Raw genomic sequence first — 15,351 nt, 5'->3', positions numbered from 1 at the left:
CATCTCCTGCCTTTGCATGGGAATATGCTGTGGGACGAGGAGCAGGTGTTGGGAGTGATTGAAGAATGGACCAGGGTGTTGCGGAGGAAATGGTCCCTTCGGACTGCTGAAAGGGGAGGGGAAGATGTATGTAGGTACAGCAAGAGATCAGCAATGCCAATGGAATCTTGGCCTTTATTGCAAAGGGGATGGAGTATAAAATCAGGGAAGTCTTGTTACAGTTATTCAGGGTATTGGTGAGGCCACACCTGGAATACTGCGTGCAGTTTTGGTTTCCATATTTACGAAAGGATATACTTGCTTTGGAGGCAGTTCAAAGAAGATTCACTAGTTTGATTCCAGAGATGAGGGGGTTGACTTATGAGGAAAGGTTGAGTAGGTTGGGCCTCTACTCATTGGAGGTGATCTTATCGAAATGTATAAGATTATAAGGGAGCTTGACAGGGTGGATGCAGAGAGGATGTTTCCACTGATGGGGAGACTAGAACTAGAGGGCATGATCTTAGAATAAGGGGCCGCCCATTTAAAACTGACATGAGGAGAAATTTCTCCTCTCAGAGGGTTGTAAATCTGTGGAATCCGCTGTCTTAGAGAGCTGTGGAAGCTGGGACATTGAAAAATTTAAGACAGAAATAGACAGTTTCTTGAACGATAAGGAGATAAGGGGTTATGGGGAGCGGGCAGGGAAGTGGAGCTGAGTCCATGATCAGATCAGCCGTGATCTTAATGAATGGCGGAGCAGACTCGAGGGGCCGTATGGCCTACTCCTGCTCCTATTTCTTCTATGTTCTTATGTGTTTGGTGGTAGCATCACGCTGGATGTGGCGGAAATGGTGGAGGAAAATCCGTTGAATATGGAGGCTGGTGGGGTGGAAGATGAGGACAAGGGGAACCTTATCCTGGGTCTGGAAGGGAGGAGAAGGAATACATCAGAAGTGTAGGAAATGGGACAGACACGGTTGAGGGCTCTGTCAACCATCGGTTGAGGAAAAAGGAAGACATATCAGATGCACTGGTATGGAAGGTGGCAGCGCCAGATACGATAAAGAAGGAGAAACTGTGAGAATGAAATAGAGTCCTTACAGAAAGCGGGATGGGAGGATGTGTGGGAGTTAATGGGTTTATAGTAGATATTGGTCGACAGCCTATCTCCAGAAATGAAGATAAAGTCGGGGAAGGGAAGAGTTGTATATGGCTCATGTGAAAGCGAGGGAGGGGTGGAAATTGGAAACAAAGTTGATGAAATTTTCCAGTTCGAGGCAAGAACAGGAAGTGCCATCGATACAATCATCAATGTACTGGTAAAAGAGGTAAGGGACCTGAATAGGACTGGAACAAAGAATGTTCCATGTATCCCATAGGTTCCCGTATTTGGAGGAAGCGAGTGAAGTCAAAAGAAGAGTTGTTCACATAAGAACAAGTTCAGCCAGGTGGAGGAGGGTGGTGATCAATGATCCCATTAAGCTGGGTGGCCGGGCAGCTGTCTGGAAGTCCCGCGCAGGCTGGTCACCAGCTTTTCAATGCGAGATTTTGCAACATTTTGAATGGACCGCATAGCCCGTTAAAGGGACGGCGCACCCAAAAACAATTAATGGGAACATCGGTGATGATGGATACTACTTGGGCCTCCGTTCAAGAAGCGGCAGGCTCTCATCTGATATTCTATGCTTTGTATTATTTGGTTTGGTGAGGTTTGCCACTCACCTGGTTTTGAATGGACCATCCACACAATTCTAAAATGTAAACCAGGTAGCAAAGATGTTTTTTTTTAAGCGATCAGGGTTATGAAAAGTTTGCAAATCATTTTTGTTAGTCAAACAAAACAAGCAAACTCCAGTCACGATTGAATTCCCGTTCGATCCCTAAATGCTGCCCTGGTCTGTTTTTGAACGTGGCTAAAGGTGGCAGTACTATAAACAGTATCCTTCGCGAAGGGCAGTCTTTAAGCATTGGCGAACTGGTTAATTTTGGAGAGGGTGGGGGTTGGTGTTTTTATTTGATGTATTTATTTTTCTTGCCGGGAGCCTGGCCACGTGTTGGCTGCAAGCGCTTCCGGGTAGGAGGGCGCGAGCTCGGTGCCCTCGCGCGCGGACAGGTAGCGGCAGTTTGGCGGCGGGCTCGCGGGCGCACAGGTGAGCAGCAATGAGCCTGAGCCGGGCGCTTCACCCAGGCCGCTCACCACAGCAACAACAACACTAGCAGCAGCGGCCTTAGTCGCTGTCCGCATTAACTGCGTGCAGGAGGGTGAGACAGTGAGTGCGCTTGGTAGCCGTGTCTAGGATTTGGGAGGTTAGTTTTGGCTTCAGCATTAATGTAGGCCCGTGGGAGGTTACAGGATCCACGCACATCATCCAAGCGTCTTCCCCTACCGAGGCTTTCCCATTTATTTTGTTGAAAATTACATTCATTAAAACGGAGCGGACGATTCAGGGCAGCAAACCTGAATTAGGTGATGTGATTTAGCTTTTTTTTCAGTTTGTAATTGCTTGTACCAAATATCTGACATCACAATCTGCAGGAGTCTTTTATCTCTAAAGTGGAGTTCACTTTTTTTCCCGCTGTAACGCACGTTGTCCGGTGATCTGTTATACTTCTCATTGCTATTTTAAAACCTGGAACCAAAGGCTATGGATATCGTTCAGACTACATCGCCATTAAATATTATACAATTCCCAATACATCTACTTCATCATCCACTGACCGAGCTCAGCGCTAGCCTGTCCAACTAGTTTGGGGATCCAGTATATCCGCTTTCCAGTAACAAACCTCCCAAGACTCAGGGCTATGGCAGCCTCTGCAGCATATGTGAAAAAGTCTAATGTAATCTGATAGGAGTTAAGAATCTTGTAAAGTGTATTTTATGTAAGCTGTGAGAGCGTTGATCCATGAATACTTCACTGCAGGGAGCGGCAGAGACCATTACGTCTTTTAAGGGAAAATTGGGATAAATATTTGAGGCAGCTACAGGGATTTAGGGGGAGTTTGGGACAGACTTTCGATTGCTCCTGCAAAGAGCTGGGACAAACATGATGGGCCAAATGGTTGTCTCTTGTGTTGTACATTTCTATAGTTGTGTTTTTTTTGGCAGTTTATCCTGATCTGTTTTGGAGTATGCGTTCATAGTCACCATTCTTCATCTGAGCCAGATGAGTGTTAAAGGAAAGAAATAAAGACTTGGATTTATATAGCGCCTTTTATGACCACTGGACGTCTCAAAGCACTTTGCAGCCAATGAAGTACTTTTGGAGTGTAGTCACTGTTGTAATGTGGAAAATGCAGCAGCCAATTTGCGCAAGAGCAAACAGTAATGTGATCATGACCAGATAATTGTTTTTTTGATTTGAGGGATAAATATTTGGCCAGGACACGGGATAACTCCCCTGCTCTTTTTCAAAATAGCACCATGAGATCTTTAACATCATTTGAGCGGGCAGACCTTGGTTTAATGTCTCATTCGAAAGTCGGCACCTCTGACTGGAGTGTCAGCCTAAATGTTTTTTTTGTGCTCAAGTCCCTGGAATGGGACTTGAACCCACAACCTTCTGACTCTGAGGTTCAAGTGCTACCCACTGAGCCACAGCTGACACCTGGAGTGTTGGTAGACTATTTCATCAGAGGTATGGCAGCCAAGCTTCTGGTATCACCCAACATTTACAAATGTACTTTCCACCAAAGGTCCTAAGTCAGTGATTAGGAACTGGGCAATTTCCTCTGTCCAGCTTCGAAAACTCAGGGCCAACTATAGAGTTCCTGCTACCCTTGATTGATATCAATCAGCTAACTCAACACAGACTTGAAATTAAAGCTGAGACCTGGTTTGTGTTGGTTAGTTACATGTGATTTTTACTCACTGAGCCATTGGGAGAGCTATTGCCTGTTTCCCAATTATATCTGCCTGCTTTTTCATTGGAGAGGGAGCACTGAAATCCTGGGAATGGGGAGCTAAAACCAGGTAGATTGAGGAAGTGAGCAGAGGCAACAAGGGATGCAGAAAGGGAGGTAACTTCATGAGTAAATATAATTCAACAATAAATAGACCAAGTTAGCTAAATCTTCAATGCTCAGGAGCTAGAAAAATTCTTATTGTCATGGCCACATGTTTTAAATGTACTAATAATGCTATCTATACTCACTGATAGTTTCACTAACTATACCATAAGGCAATTATTGAAACCTAGGCCCAAATTTTGGATATTCACATTTTCTCTCCAGCAATTTTCTTTAAATCCTGACCTACCTCTCTTTCCCTTTTCTTCTCTCTCTCTCCTGCTCCTTCCTTTCCCCCTCTCTCTCCCTTTTGTATTTCACTCTCGCTCTCTCCCCCATTTCATTTCCTAGAGCAGCTCTTAAGTCGTTGAAGGTTTCAAGTTAATGTACTACATTCTTGTGTTATATGGTTATGTAGAATTATTCCTTCAGACCATTTGTTTACATAAATAGAGTGAGAAATAGGAATAACAAGCAGTCTGTTAAGAATTTCGTGAGTCTATAATAGATATTCTCTTGATTTCAGTGCCAGAGTCATTCCCATAAGTACACCTCATATCCACAATGATTTTGAGAGTACCTTTATTGCCCGATATCTAGTTAAATCATAGCATAACCTGGGGACCATAACATTAGCCGCATTGTATGTGCTGCCTATGATGATGTTGCACGTGCTGCCATATGTTTTTTTTTCAGAAGGTGGATTGAAAAGCACTCTAGTGAGATGAAGCTGATTGTAAACCAACAAACTGGTTTATTTTACATAGAATACACGAATGAACAGAATTCAGTTTTCCTATTCAATTTTCTATCACACCTTGTACCAAAACATAACGATACACAAATCTTCCCCAGTTGTGGACCAAACTTGCTCATAAGTTAGCTGCCCTTGGATTAATTGGCACTAACCTTTGGATACAAGCAGGATGAGTCTCTCTGTTTCTGATTGACCTACTCTCACTGTCTGGAGAATGGTATTTCTCTGCATCTGTCTTTTTTTAGACATCTTCTCCACAGAGAGAAAGACAAGACCTGTGACACCCTCCCTCAACTTTGAGACACAATGATTGAGCTCCTCAGTTATCAAAGTTACCACCTTGAATGAAAAATTGCACTCTGAAAGTTTGTGGCACCAGTATTGTCCATTCAGGTATATTAAATGAAAACCTATTCTCGCATCAGGGTACAAACTTCTCTGGAATGTGTCCTATGACTTCCCATTGCCTCAATGCTGATGCAATATGCAGAAATAAGCAGTTTTGATGGCTATCACATTTCCTTTTTGGAAAGTTTACTGGTATTTCCAACCACCCACCAGCATTTTAGTGTGAAAATAAAAAAACAAAGCTGCAGTCTTGAAGATTAACCTGTTACAAGATGAATCTAAGTTAGTAATGCAATATCAACAGCATAACATAAATCAAAACAAGATTCCTTACAGCCCAAGTAGGTATAAATCCCAAAATGGTACAGTCCAAAAATGTTTGGATGTATATACAGTTTTTCACAGTTTCCCATGTTGCGACAATCAGTACATGCTGAAATCAAGGAAGGCCACAACCAATGTTGGAAATTTAAAAAACAGTGTAAATTCTATTTCCTTTAAAAAAAAAAGGTTGTTCATAAAACGTAAAGGTGAAACTCCAGTTTACGACCCATGTCTTTCTCAGAGTGTTGAGATATAGCTAAGGATAACACTGTTTCTATTTCACGGCTTGCAGTAAGCATTTAAAATGCAAAATTAAAGCACATGGTATTGGGGTTAATGTATTGACGTGGATAGAGAATGGTTGGCAGACAGGAAGCAAAGAGTAGGAATAACCGGGTCCTTTTCAGAATGGCAGGCAGTGACTAATGGGGTACCGCAAGGTTCAGTGCTGGGACCCCAGCTATTTACAATATACATCAATGATTTAGACGAAGGAATTGAATGTAATATCTCCAAGTTTGCAGATGACACTAAGCTGGGTGGCAGTGTGAGCTGTGAGGAGGATGCTAAGAGGCTGCAGGGTGACTTGGACAGGTTAGGTGAGTGGGCAAATGCATGGCAGATGCAGTATAATGTGAATAAATGTGAGGTTATTCACTTTGGTGGCAAAAACAGGAAGGTACAATATTATCTGAATGGTGACAGATTAGTAAAAGGGGAGGGGCAACGAGACCTGGGTTTCATGGTACATCAGTCATTGAAAGTTGGCATGCAGGTACAGCAGGCGGTGAAGGCGGCAAATAGCATGTTGGCCTTCAAAGCGAGAGGATTTGCGTATAGGAGTAGGGAGGTCTTACTGCAGTTGTACAGGGCCTTGGTGAGGCCACACCTTGAATATTGTGTACAGTTTTGGTCTAATCTGTGGAAGGACATTCTTGCTATTGAGGGAGTGCAGCGAAGGTTCACCAGACTGATTCCTGGGATGGCAGGACTGACATATGAAGAAAGACTGGATCGAATAGGCTTATATTCACTAGAATTTAGAAGAATGAGCGGGGATCTCATAGAAACATATAACATTCTGACTGGATTAGACAGGTTAGATGCAGGAAGAATGTTCCTGATGTTGGGGAAGTCCAGAACCAGGGGTCACAGTCTAAGGATAAGGGGTAAGCTATTTAGGACTGAGATGAGGAGAAACTTCTTCACTCAGAGTTGTGAACCTGTGGAATTCTGTTCCACAGAAAGTTGTTGAGGCCAGTTCCTTAGATATAATCAAAAGGGAATTAGATGTGGCCCTTACGGCTAAAGGGATCAAGGGGTATGGAGAGAAAGCAGGAATGGGGTACTGAAGTTGCATGATCAGCCACGATCATATTGAATGGTGGCGCAAGCTCGAATGACCAAATGGCCTACACCTGCACTTATTTTCTATGTTTCTATGTTACAATTTATTCAAAATATACAGATTAGCCAGGCCTGAACGGACTCGAGGATGGATATTTTGCTGTGGTTGCTCGTGCCTTCGTTATTCTGCACCACTCACATCGGTGGAGTGCGTGGGAAAGGCTATTAAGCAAAATAATCGAAAAATAACACTTCAACCACAAAAGAAGCATATGTGGCTTGGGAGATACAGATTGGTTAACAGTGAATTAGAATCTTGCTACAGCTTTGGTCCAGGCTTGCATGGAAAAACTGGCTATAATGGCAATGCTATTAGGTATGAACTCTGATGAATTATCCAAAGGGAAAAGCCAAACACTGCACTTTATTTAAAAAAAAACTTTTTTCTTTACATGTTAACATCTTTGTGTTTGGATGACTTGGTGACAACAACTTTGCTGCAATGGAGCATGTTAGTCATTTTTAATAACCAGGACAGCAGTTTGAGGGATTTAATGGGAAACTGTTAAGTTGTCACCAGTGACATCCTTTGTGACTTTTACAGAATTTACACTGCTTTTTAAATTTCCAACATTGGATATTTGCGGCTTTCAACACAGTCAACCCCTCCACCCTACAGCACTGTGATCTACCTCAGTGGCACTGCCTTAACATGGTTGCACTCCAAACCTGTTGCCTATCCCAATACAGTCAGTACTGATGGCTTTTCATCCTACCTTCATACGTGTGCCTGAGGCTATATCTTTGGCCTCCTTCCTTTCCTTGCCTACATGCTGTCCCTTAGCAATCTTTTTTTATTGGCCTGCTGATGGCACTCAACATTACCTTTCTGTCATCGCTCTTGTTTTTGTGACTGCCACTGTAGTGTCAGATGGCTCAGTTGATATTGAGTCCTAGATCAGCAAGAATTTCCTTCAAATCAACAATGGCAAGCCATTGGGTTCAGTTTCCATCTGCATTTACCATTCAACTTCTTCTCTAACGCTGTCTGCTCCTTCAGCTGACGCCTGATAGTGCGTAACACTAGTGTGTTCAACACTGAGCTGTGCTTCAAGTTGCATGTCCTTGCCACTGCAAGGCTACTTACTTCCTTTTCAACATTCCACATCTCAGCCCTATGTCAGCCACTTTTCTGCTCAAATACTCATCCATGCCTTTATCACTTACACACTTCAATTACTTCATGCTCCCCTTGCTGGTCTTCTGGGTTTTACTATCTACAGATTTAAACTCTTACTGTCCATACTCTGCTGTCCATACTCTATCCCACTCTTAAGTCCAGTTATCCAATTATCCCTATGTTTGTCAACCTTCACTAATTCCCGATGTGCCTACGCATCAGTATCAAAATCCTTGATCTCACCTACAAATCCCTGCTTGGCTTTGCCCCTCCCTCCCTCGACAACCTCATTCAACCTCATATTCTTCTACATGCCCTCTGATCTTCTAATTCTGGCCTCCTATGCAATCATCACTACCCTTTGTTCCACTTTTTTGTTACAGAGCCTTCAGTTTCAGTGCCACGTTCCGCAACCTTCTACTTAAACTGCTTTGTCTTGCTACTTCTTCCCTCCTTTAATCCTACCTCTTCAATTTTGCTTTTGGTCACTGCCACAATCCTTTTCCTCCGTTTCTTGGTCTCTGGTTATTTTCCACCTTTGTAAAGTGCTTTAGACATTTTATTATGTTAAAGCTACTATACAAGTGTAAGTTGTTGGTGAGTTACGAAAGTATATAATTATATAGTTAGTCAGTTCTGTAGTGTAAGCATTCACTCCCTCCAAAGATCATATGGATGAACTACAACAATTGTACATCCCTGTCTGGTGTAAAAATAAAATAGGAAAGGTGGCTCAACCGTGGCTAACAAGGGAAATTAGGAATAAATCCAAGGAAGAGGCATATAAATTGGCCAGAAAAAGCAGCAAACCTGAGGACTGGAAGAAATTTAGAATTCAACAGAGGAGGACTAAGGGTTTAATTAGGAGGGGGAAAATAGAGTATGAGAGTAAGCTTGCAGGGAACATAAAAATTGACTGCAAAAGCTCCTATAGATATGTGAAGAGAAAAAGATTAGTGAAGACCAATGTAGGTCGCTTGCAGTCAGAATCAGGTGAATTAATAATGGGGAACAAGGAAATGACAGACCAATTAAACAAATACTTTGGTTCTGTCTTCACTAAGGAAGACACAAATAACCTCGCGAAAATACTAGGCGACCGAGGGTCTAGCGAGAAGAAGGAATTGAGGGAACTGAGAGAAATCCTTATTAGTCAGGAAATGGTGTTAGGGAAATTGATGGGATTGAAGGCCGATAAATCCGCAAGGCCTAATAGTCTGCGTTCCAGAGTACTTAAGGAAGTGGCCCTAGAAATAGTAGATGCAAAGGTGGTCATTTTCCAACATTCTATAGACTTTGGATCAGTTCCTATGGATTGGAGGGTAACTAATGTAACCCCACTTTTTAAAAAAGGAGGGAGAGAGAAAACGGAATTATAGACCGGTTAGCCTGACAGTGATCGTGGGGAAAATGCTGCAATCAATTATTAAAGATGTGATAGCAACGCATTTGGAAAAGCAGTGACAGGATCGGTCCAAGTCAGTATGGATTTATGAAAGGGAAATCATGCTTGGGAAATCTTCTAGAATTTTTTGAGGATGTAACTAGTAGAGTAGATAAGGGAGAACCAGTGGATGTGGTGTATTTGAACTTTCAAAAGGCTTTTGACAAGGTCCCACACAAGAGATTAGTGTGCAAAATTAAGGCACATGGGATTGACGGTAATGTATTGACGTTGATAATGAACTGGTTGGCAGACAGGAAGCAAAGAGTGGGAATAAACAGGTCCCTGTCAGAATGGCAGGCAGTGACTAGTGGGATACCACAAGGTTCAGTGCTGGGACCCAGCAATTTACAATATATATTAATGATTTAGATGAAGGAATGTAATATCTCCAAGTTTGCAGATGACACTTAAGCTGGGTGGCAGTGTGAGCTGTGAGGAGGATGCTAAGAGGCTGCAGGGTGACTTGGACAGGTTAGGTGAGTGGGCAAATGCATGGCAGATGCTGTATAATGTGGATAAGTGTGAGGTTATCCACTTTGGTGGCAAAAACAGGAAGGCAGATTATTATCTGAATGGTGACAGATTAGTAAAAGGGGAGGTGCAACGAGACCTGGGTTTCATGGTACATCAGTCATTGAAAGTAGGCATGCAAGTACAGCAGGCAGTTAAGAAAGCAAATAGCATGTTGGCCTTCATAGTGAGAGGATTTGAGTATAGGAGCAAGGAGGTCTTGCTGCAGCTGTTCAAGGCCTTGGTGAGACCACACCTTGAGTATTATGTGCAGTTTTGGTCTCCTAATCTGAGGAAGGACATTTTTGCTATTGAGGGTGTGCAGTGAAGGTTCACCAGACTGATTCCTGGGATGGCAGGACTGACACATGAAGAAAGACTGGATCGACTAGGCTTATATTCACTGGAATTCAGAAGAATGAGAGAGGATCTCATAGAAGCATATAAAATTCTGATGGGATTGGACAGGTTAGATGAAGGAAGAATGTTCCTGATGTTGGGGAAGTCCAGAACCAGGGGTCACAGTCTAAGGATAAGGGGTAAGCCATGTAGGACCGATATGATGAGATATTGTTTCACCCTGAGAATTGTGAACCTATGGAATTCTCTACCACAGAAAGTTGTTGAGTCCAGTTCGTTGGATATATTCAAAAGGGAGTTAGATGTGGCACTTATGGCTAAAGGGATCAGGGGGTATGGAGAGAAGACAGGAATGGGGTACTAAAGCTGCATGATCAGCCATGATCATATTGAATGGTGGTGCAGGCTCGAAGGACAGAATGGCCTGTTCCTGCACCTATTTTCTATGTTTCTATGTTCCTACTGTGGCTGCAGTGTGTACCATTTACAAGACTCACTGCAGCAACTCGCCAAGACTTCTTCGGCAGCTCCCCCCAAACCCGCAACCTCTACCACCTAGCAGGACGAGCAGCAGGTGCATGGGAATACCATCACCTCCAAGTCACATGCCATTCTGACGTGGAAGCATATCGCTGTTCCTTCATCGTCGCTGGGTCAAAATCTGGAACTCACTCCCTACCAGCACTGTGAGAGTACCTTCATCACACGGACTGCAGCGGTTCACTACCACCTTCTCAAGGGCAGTTAGGAGCGGGCAATAAATGCTGGCCAAGTCAGCGACACCCACATCCCAGGAGCGAATTAAAAAAACACACACGTGTGTGTGTGTGTGTATATATATATATATATGTACATACATACATATACATATAATTTATAAGCAAACAAACCACATTAATAACCACAGTTTGTATTGATGGTGCTGATAATTAAGATGACCATAGCTGCTGACATCAGTTATTTATTGTTCATCAGTGTTACATTCTAGAACTGGCTGAAGAATTAAAGGTCATTGAAAATTTACAGTTCACTTTGTCTAAAAATTGATGAAAACCACGTTGGAGACATCCAATACTCACGATACTTCTCTGAATCTTAGTTGGACTTGGCTGCCGATAACAACAACACATAGTAAAACATTCAAAAGTGCTTCATAGCAGCGCAATCAGACAAAAGTTAACACCAGGTTAATGTTGGATCTGATGTTTGTGATTTTTCTGTGAGATAATTGCCTGTGGCATGTTTGCTCCAGCTCCTAACTCAAATATGGGAACTTCATTTAAGAATGCTTGCTGAAGTGTGAAATTTCTGGGAAATTGTTGCTAGTAAAAGGAGCAAGAAGGACCTTTGCTTTCCTGTTCATACATCCAGGCCCATTCAGATTCCATCCTAGTTACAATGACACAATCTTTTCCCCTCTTTTAGGCTGGGTTGACATTGTTGGGGGCAAATCAGCCCGGGTTCCCATTCCAGGTGCCTGCAGGAAATTGTAGACGTTAGATGACAACATATTTGGGCTTAACTATGATGTTTCTCTTCATTGTCAAGTGTAACTTTGTGACCTGTAATTCTCAACTTGCTAGAAATGCTTTGGACTGCTGTCCTAATGTTTGGAATAGTGTGTTTAAAAACAAATTGCACTGCCGAAATACTAACAGGATACTTTCCAAAAATAAAAGATGTGTTTTATTTTGTTCTGGGATTTTAAAAACCTTTATTTTTTTCGAACATTATTACCAATTCTCTTTACTCCTAGTGGATTAATCCTATTGATGATATGGTGGTTAAAGTTGAGCAAGTTCCTTGGAATACTTGTTCAAGTTTAAACATTCTACAGTGCAACAGTGATTCCAAAGAGAAGAGAATATAGTAATCTTGCCAATGAAACTGAAACTGCAGATTCATAATTTTTAATTTAGATTTTAACTCATCACCTTTTAAGATGTATGGGGAAATTCTTATGGTTTTACTTTGTCTATCATAAGACACAATTTTATGACTATTCTCACTATGGGATAAGGCTCATAAATTTTTGGATAGACCAGTGAAAATGCATACTAATTCCTTGAAAAGAAACTACTATGGAAAATGTTTTCTTGCATTTGTGTTGTGTTTTTGTATGAGTATTATAGTACAGGTACATTGTTATTGCAAACAGTTATCACATGATGTAAAGTGATATTGTTACTTGATCTTTGCAGGCGCACAGTGAAGGATGGATGATGATGAATTTGGAGGATTTGAGGTATGTATTTAAGTGTGCAGCATAAGTTCATGTGAAGTTTCAGACTTTGTCTTTTTGTTAGGTTCAGCATTGGACATGTACCATACAAATGATGGGTGGTACAGTGTGGTGGAATACTGTGGTTTGTTTTTGGAATCAGGTTTTAAATTCAGCCCAGACAGATGGGAATAAAAATCTCAGCTAGCTTAAGGCAGTGAAGGTTTGAATTGGATTTTGGCAGTCTCACTGCAGTTCTCAGAAAGAACTGGTACACAGAATTGCTTTCACATTTGCTATAAAGGACCTCATTCTGGCTAATTACCAAGACAAGGTGGTAATGAATGGTAATTTCTTATGGGGTAGCTCATGAAGGGGACCAAGTGTTTTTCTTGCACCTCCTCATGGGCTGTTATATTTAAGAAGGGACTCTGGATGCAATATTTTATGACACATGCTTTTAACTGATCTTGATTTGAATTTTATTTTTGTGCTCATCAAATCAAAGGATGTTAGTGCTAGGGAATGGAACCCATTTCTGTTTTTTGCACACACTGTTGGCATTACCACACTCTGGCTCAAAAACAGCACCGATGGAAAAACCCTCTTCCACTTCCACAATGACATGATTGTACCCCATCCTTTAGTGCAACAGTGTGATTTTTTTTTCTTTGCGCACATAAGCCACCTTCTGACCACTCAGTCAAATCTGTAGGCAATTTTATAGTGTGGCCCATATGCAATGGCAACTGAGTTGAGACTGCCCAAATTAATTTCAAGTGGGACTCTTGCAGCCAACAGAAAGAAGAACCCTTCATTCCATCAGTCTAGTCTGGATTCAAACCCAGCTCCCAAAGAGGAAAGGGCAATGTTCCAATACATACTGCATGACCCAGTATATTTAAAAAAATACATATTTTTCATCAACCCCTCTGTGTGTATTGTGGGGTCCCATATTGGAGTGTGGGTGGACTTGGAGCACATTCTTTAGTGGTATGTTTCACAGAAAGAGTCCGGTGTAATTCTACTAGCACGTGGCCAGACGAGTTGAACCTCCTGGCATCCTCTGAGCATTTAATTTGCCCACTGAAGACCCAAAACCAGACTGACCGCTCTCTTGTGGAGCAGTTATAAATGAGCTCTTGTTATTTCTCTCCTACCACATGATTGGACCTGCCATTTATTGAGTAAATTGTTCAGATTGAAAGTGCTCGTATTCAGTTTTGAAAAGGAGAAACAACCAACGTCTTGACTAAAAGTTTTTTTAACAACAGTAACTAATTAGTTCAGCAGAGCTTCTTCAATCGGGAGTGTCTCATTTTTTTTCTTCCTTTTCACCCCTCCCCAAGGTTTGAGAAACAGGCCAATTGTAGTAGCTAACCAGGCTCAGATCCGCTAACAACAACACGGACCGCAGATTGTAACTGCAATTTTACTGGTCTGTATGGCTCAATGCAACACTACATAGTGAATTTATCCATTGAATCATCAGGGGAGGCATTATTTTTATTCAGCACAGCACAGAATGTTTTCATAGCTTTGAATCTGTGCCTTGAAGGCAGTGTGGCACAAAAACATTATTGTAGATGCGTGAAATTTAATTACTCTTGGTGCTTTTGTTTTATTTGGTGTTGACCCACATGGGAGAATATGACATTTCTCTGACAGATGCTTGGAGGGCAGTTTGGAAGCTAGTTTTGCAGTTGGGGGGTGGGGTGGGGGCGCAGACGATTCATTCCATAATGAGCAACTGTGTTCAAGGATGAAACATCCCATCACGATACGACTTAAGAACATTTAATGTCCCTAACTGCATTCAGATGGACATTTTAAAAAGTGGGTTCCAAGTCAGCCCCAAGCTAACTTCAACCAAACACTTTCTCATCTTTCATTTGGATTTGCCTTTTTATTCTGAACAAATTCTGATGACTCTTCATTCTTTTATTAAATATATTTAGGAAATAAGTCCGTACTGCCAAATTAAACTCTGCTTTTATTTAAAAAATGCTTAGGCAGCAGAGAGCTTTGAAGATGGTGAAACAGGAACACAGTCAGTCTCACCAGCCATCCCCTGGGCAGCATTTTCTGCAGGTAAATAAATCTTATCAATCTATTGGCAGTACCCTGATAATTTTAAATCTGTTTTAAATAGTACATTTTGGTTTGGATATATTTTGCGTTGAATTCTTAATCAGAAAATGGAAATGCACACAACACATACACCAAAAATGGTTTATATTTCGTAATCTCGTGCTTGTCCATCCTGTATTGCACCATGTGTCTGGAGAGCTTATTTGTTTTGTAAATGCATTATAATAAGTTGCTGTTGTAATCTGATAGGAATAGGCCAACTGATCTTTTATTTTGGTGGTTCAGCATACTGAAAATACTTCCCAACTTACTGTAGACTGATAGCATTTCTTCCTGCCATCCCTCAAAAAAGCTAGCTGTGCATGTGATACACTATCTAGTTTTACCAACGCAATTACATATTTGGACTGCAGTCTATTATTCAGTTGTCACTACCTTCTGGATTTGTGTATAGCGTCATAAATTCTCTTCAAAAAGTTGCCAAATTACTGACCTCCAAGAATCTGCTTTGGTGACCAAACATTGGTCTACAGCCCAAATCATTGAAGGTCTTGATCCTTGAATGGAATCACACCTGGGAAATTTTGATGCTAAGTCCTTCACATAGCAAAGTGCTACAATGGAGATGCAAGTGGTACCATGTGAGAAGCTAGTCTATTTCTTGCTCCTGTTGAGAAAGTCGGGAGTGAGCTTAATATTCCCAGGTCTACTACAAAACTGCTCTGAAACCTGCTGGTAGGAAGTGTGTGAAAATAGTCTTGTGTGATGTTTCCCCACTG

At 41.8% G+C, this 15,351-nt stretch overlaps 1 protein-coding gene across 3 annotated transcripts in view; it reads left to right on the top strand.

Moving 5' to 3' along the window:
* Positions 1–2,053: 2,053 nt before the first annotated feature.
* LOC139280736 (coiled-coil domain-containing protein 91-like) overlaps positions 2,054–15,351 on the top strand; it is a 198,341-nt gene continuing 185,043 nt past the window's right edge. The window contains exons 1-3 of one of the 3 annotated variants that reach the window (XM_070900400.1): positions 2,054–2,132; positions 12,462–12,505; positions 14,494–14,572. In XM_070900400.1, the coding sequence (XP_070756501.1) occupies positions 12,476–12,505; positions 14,494–14,572 (109 nt within the window). In that variant the 5' untranslated portion in view covers positions 2,054–2,132; positions 12,462–12,475. The other 2 variants (XM_070900401.1, XM_070900402.1) reach the window with 2 other exon arrangements.

The sequence above is a fragment of the Pristiophorus japonicus genome, chromosome 15 (assembly GCF_044704955.1).
Source record: "Pristiophorus japonicus isolate sPriJap1 chromosome 15, sPriJap1.hap1, whole genome shotgun sequence".
In the NCBI taxonomy this organism is placed as follows: Eukaryota; Metazoa; Chordata; class Chondrichthyes; family Pristiophoridae; genus Pristiophorus; species Pristiophorus japonicus.
Note: the sequence above shows the minus strand (reverse complement) of the source record. Positions and strands in the feature narration are given on the sequence as shown.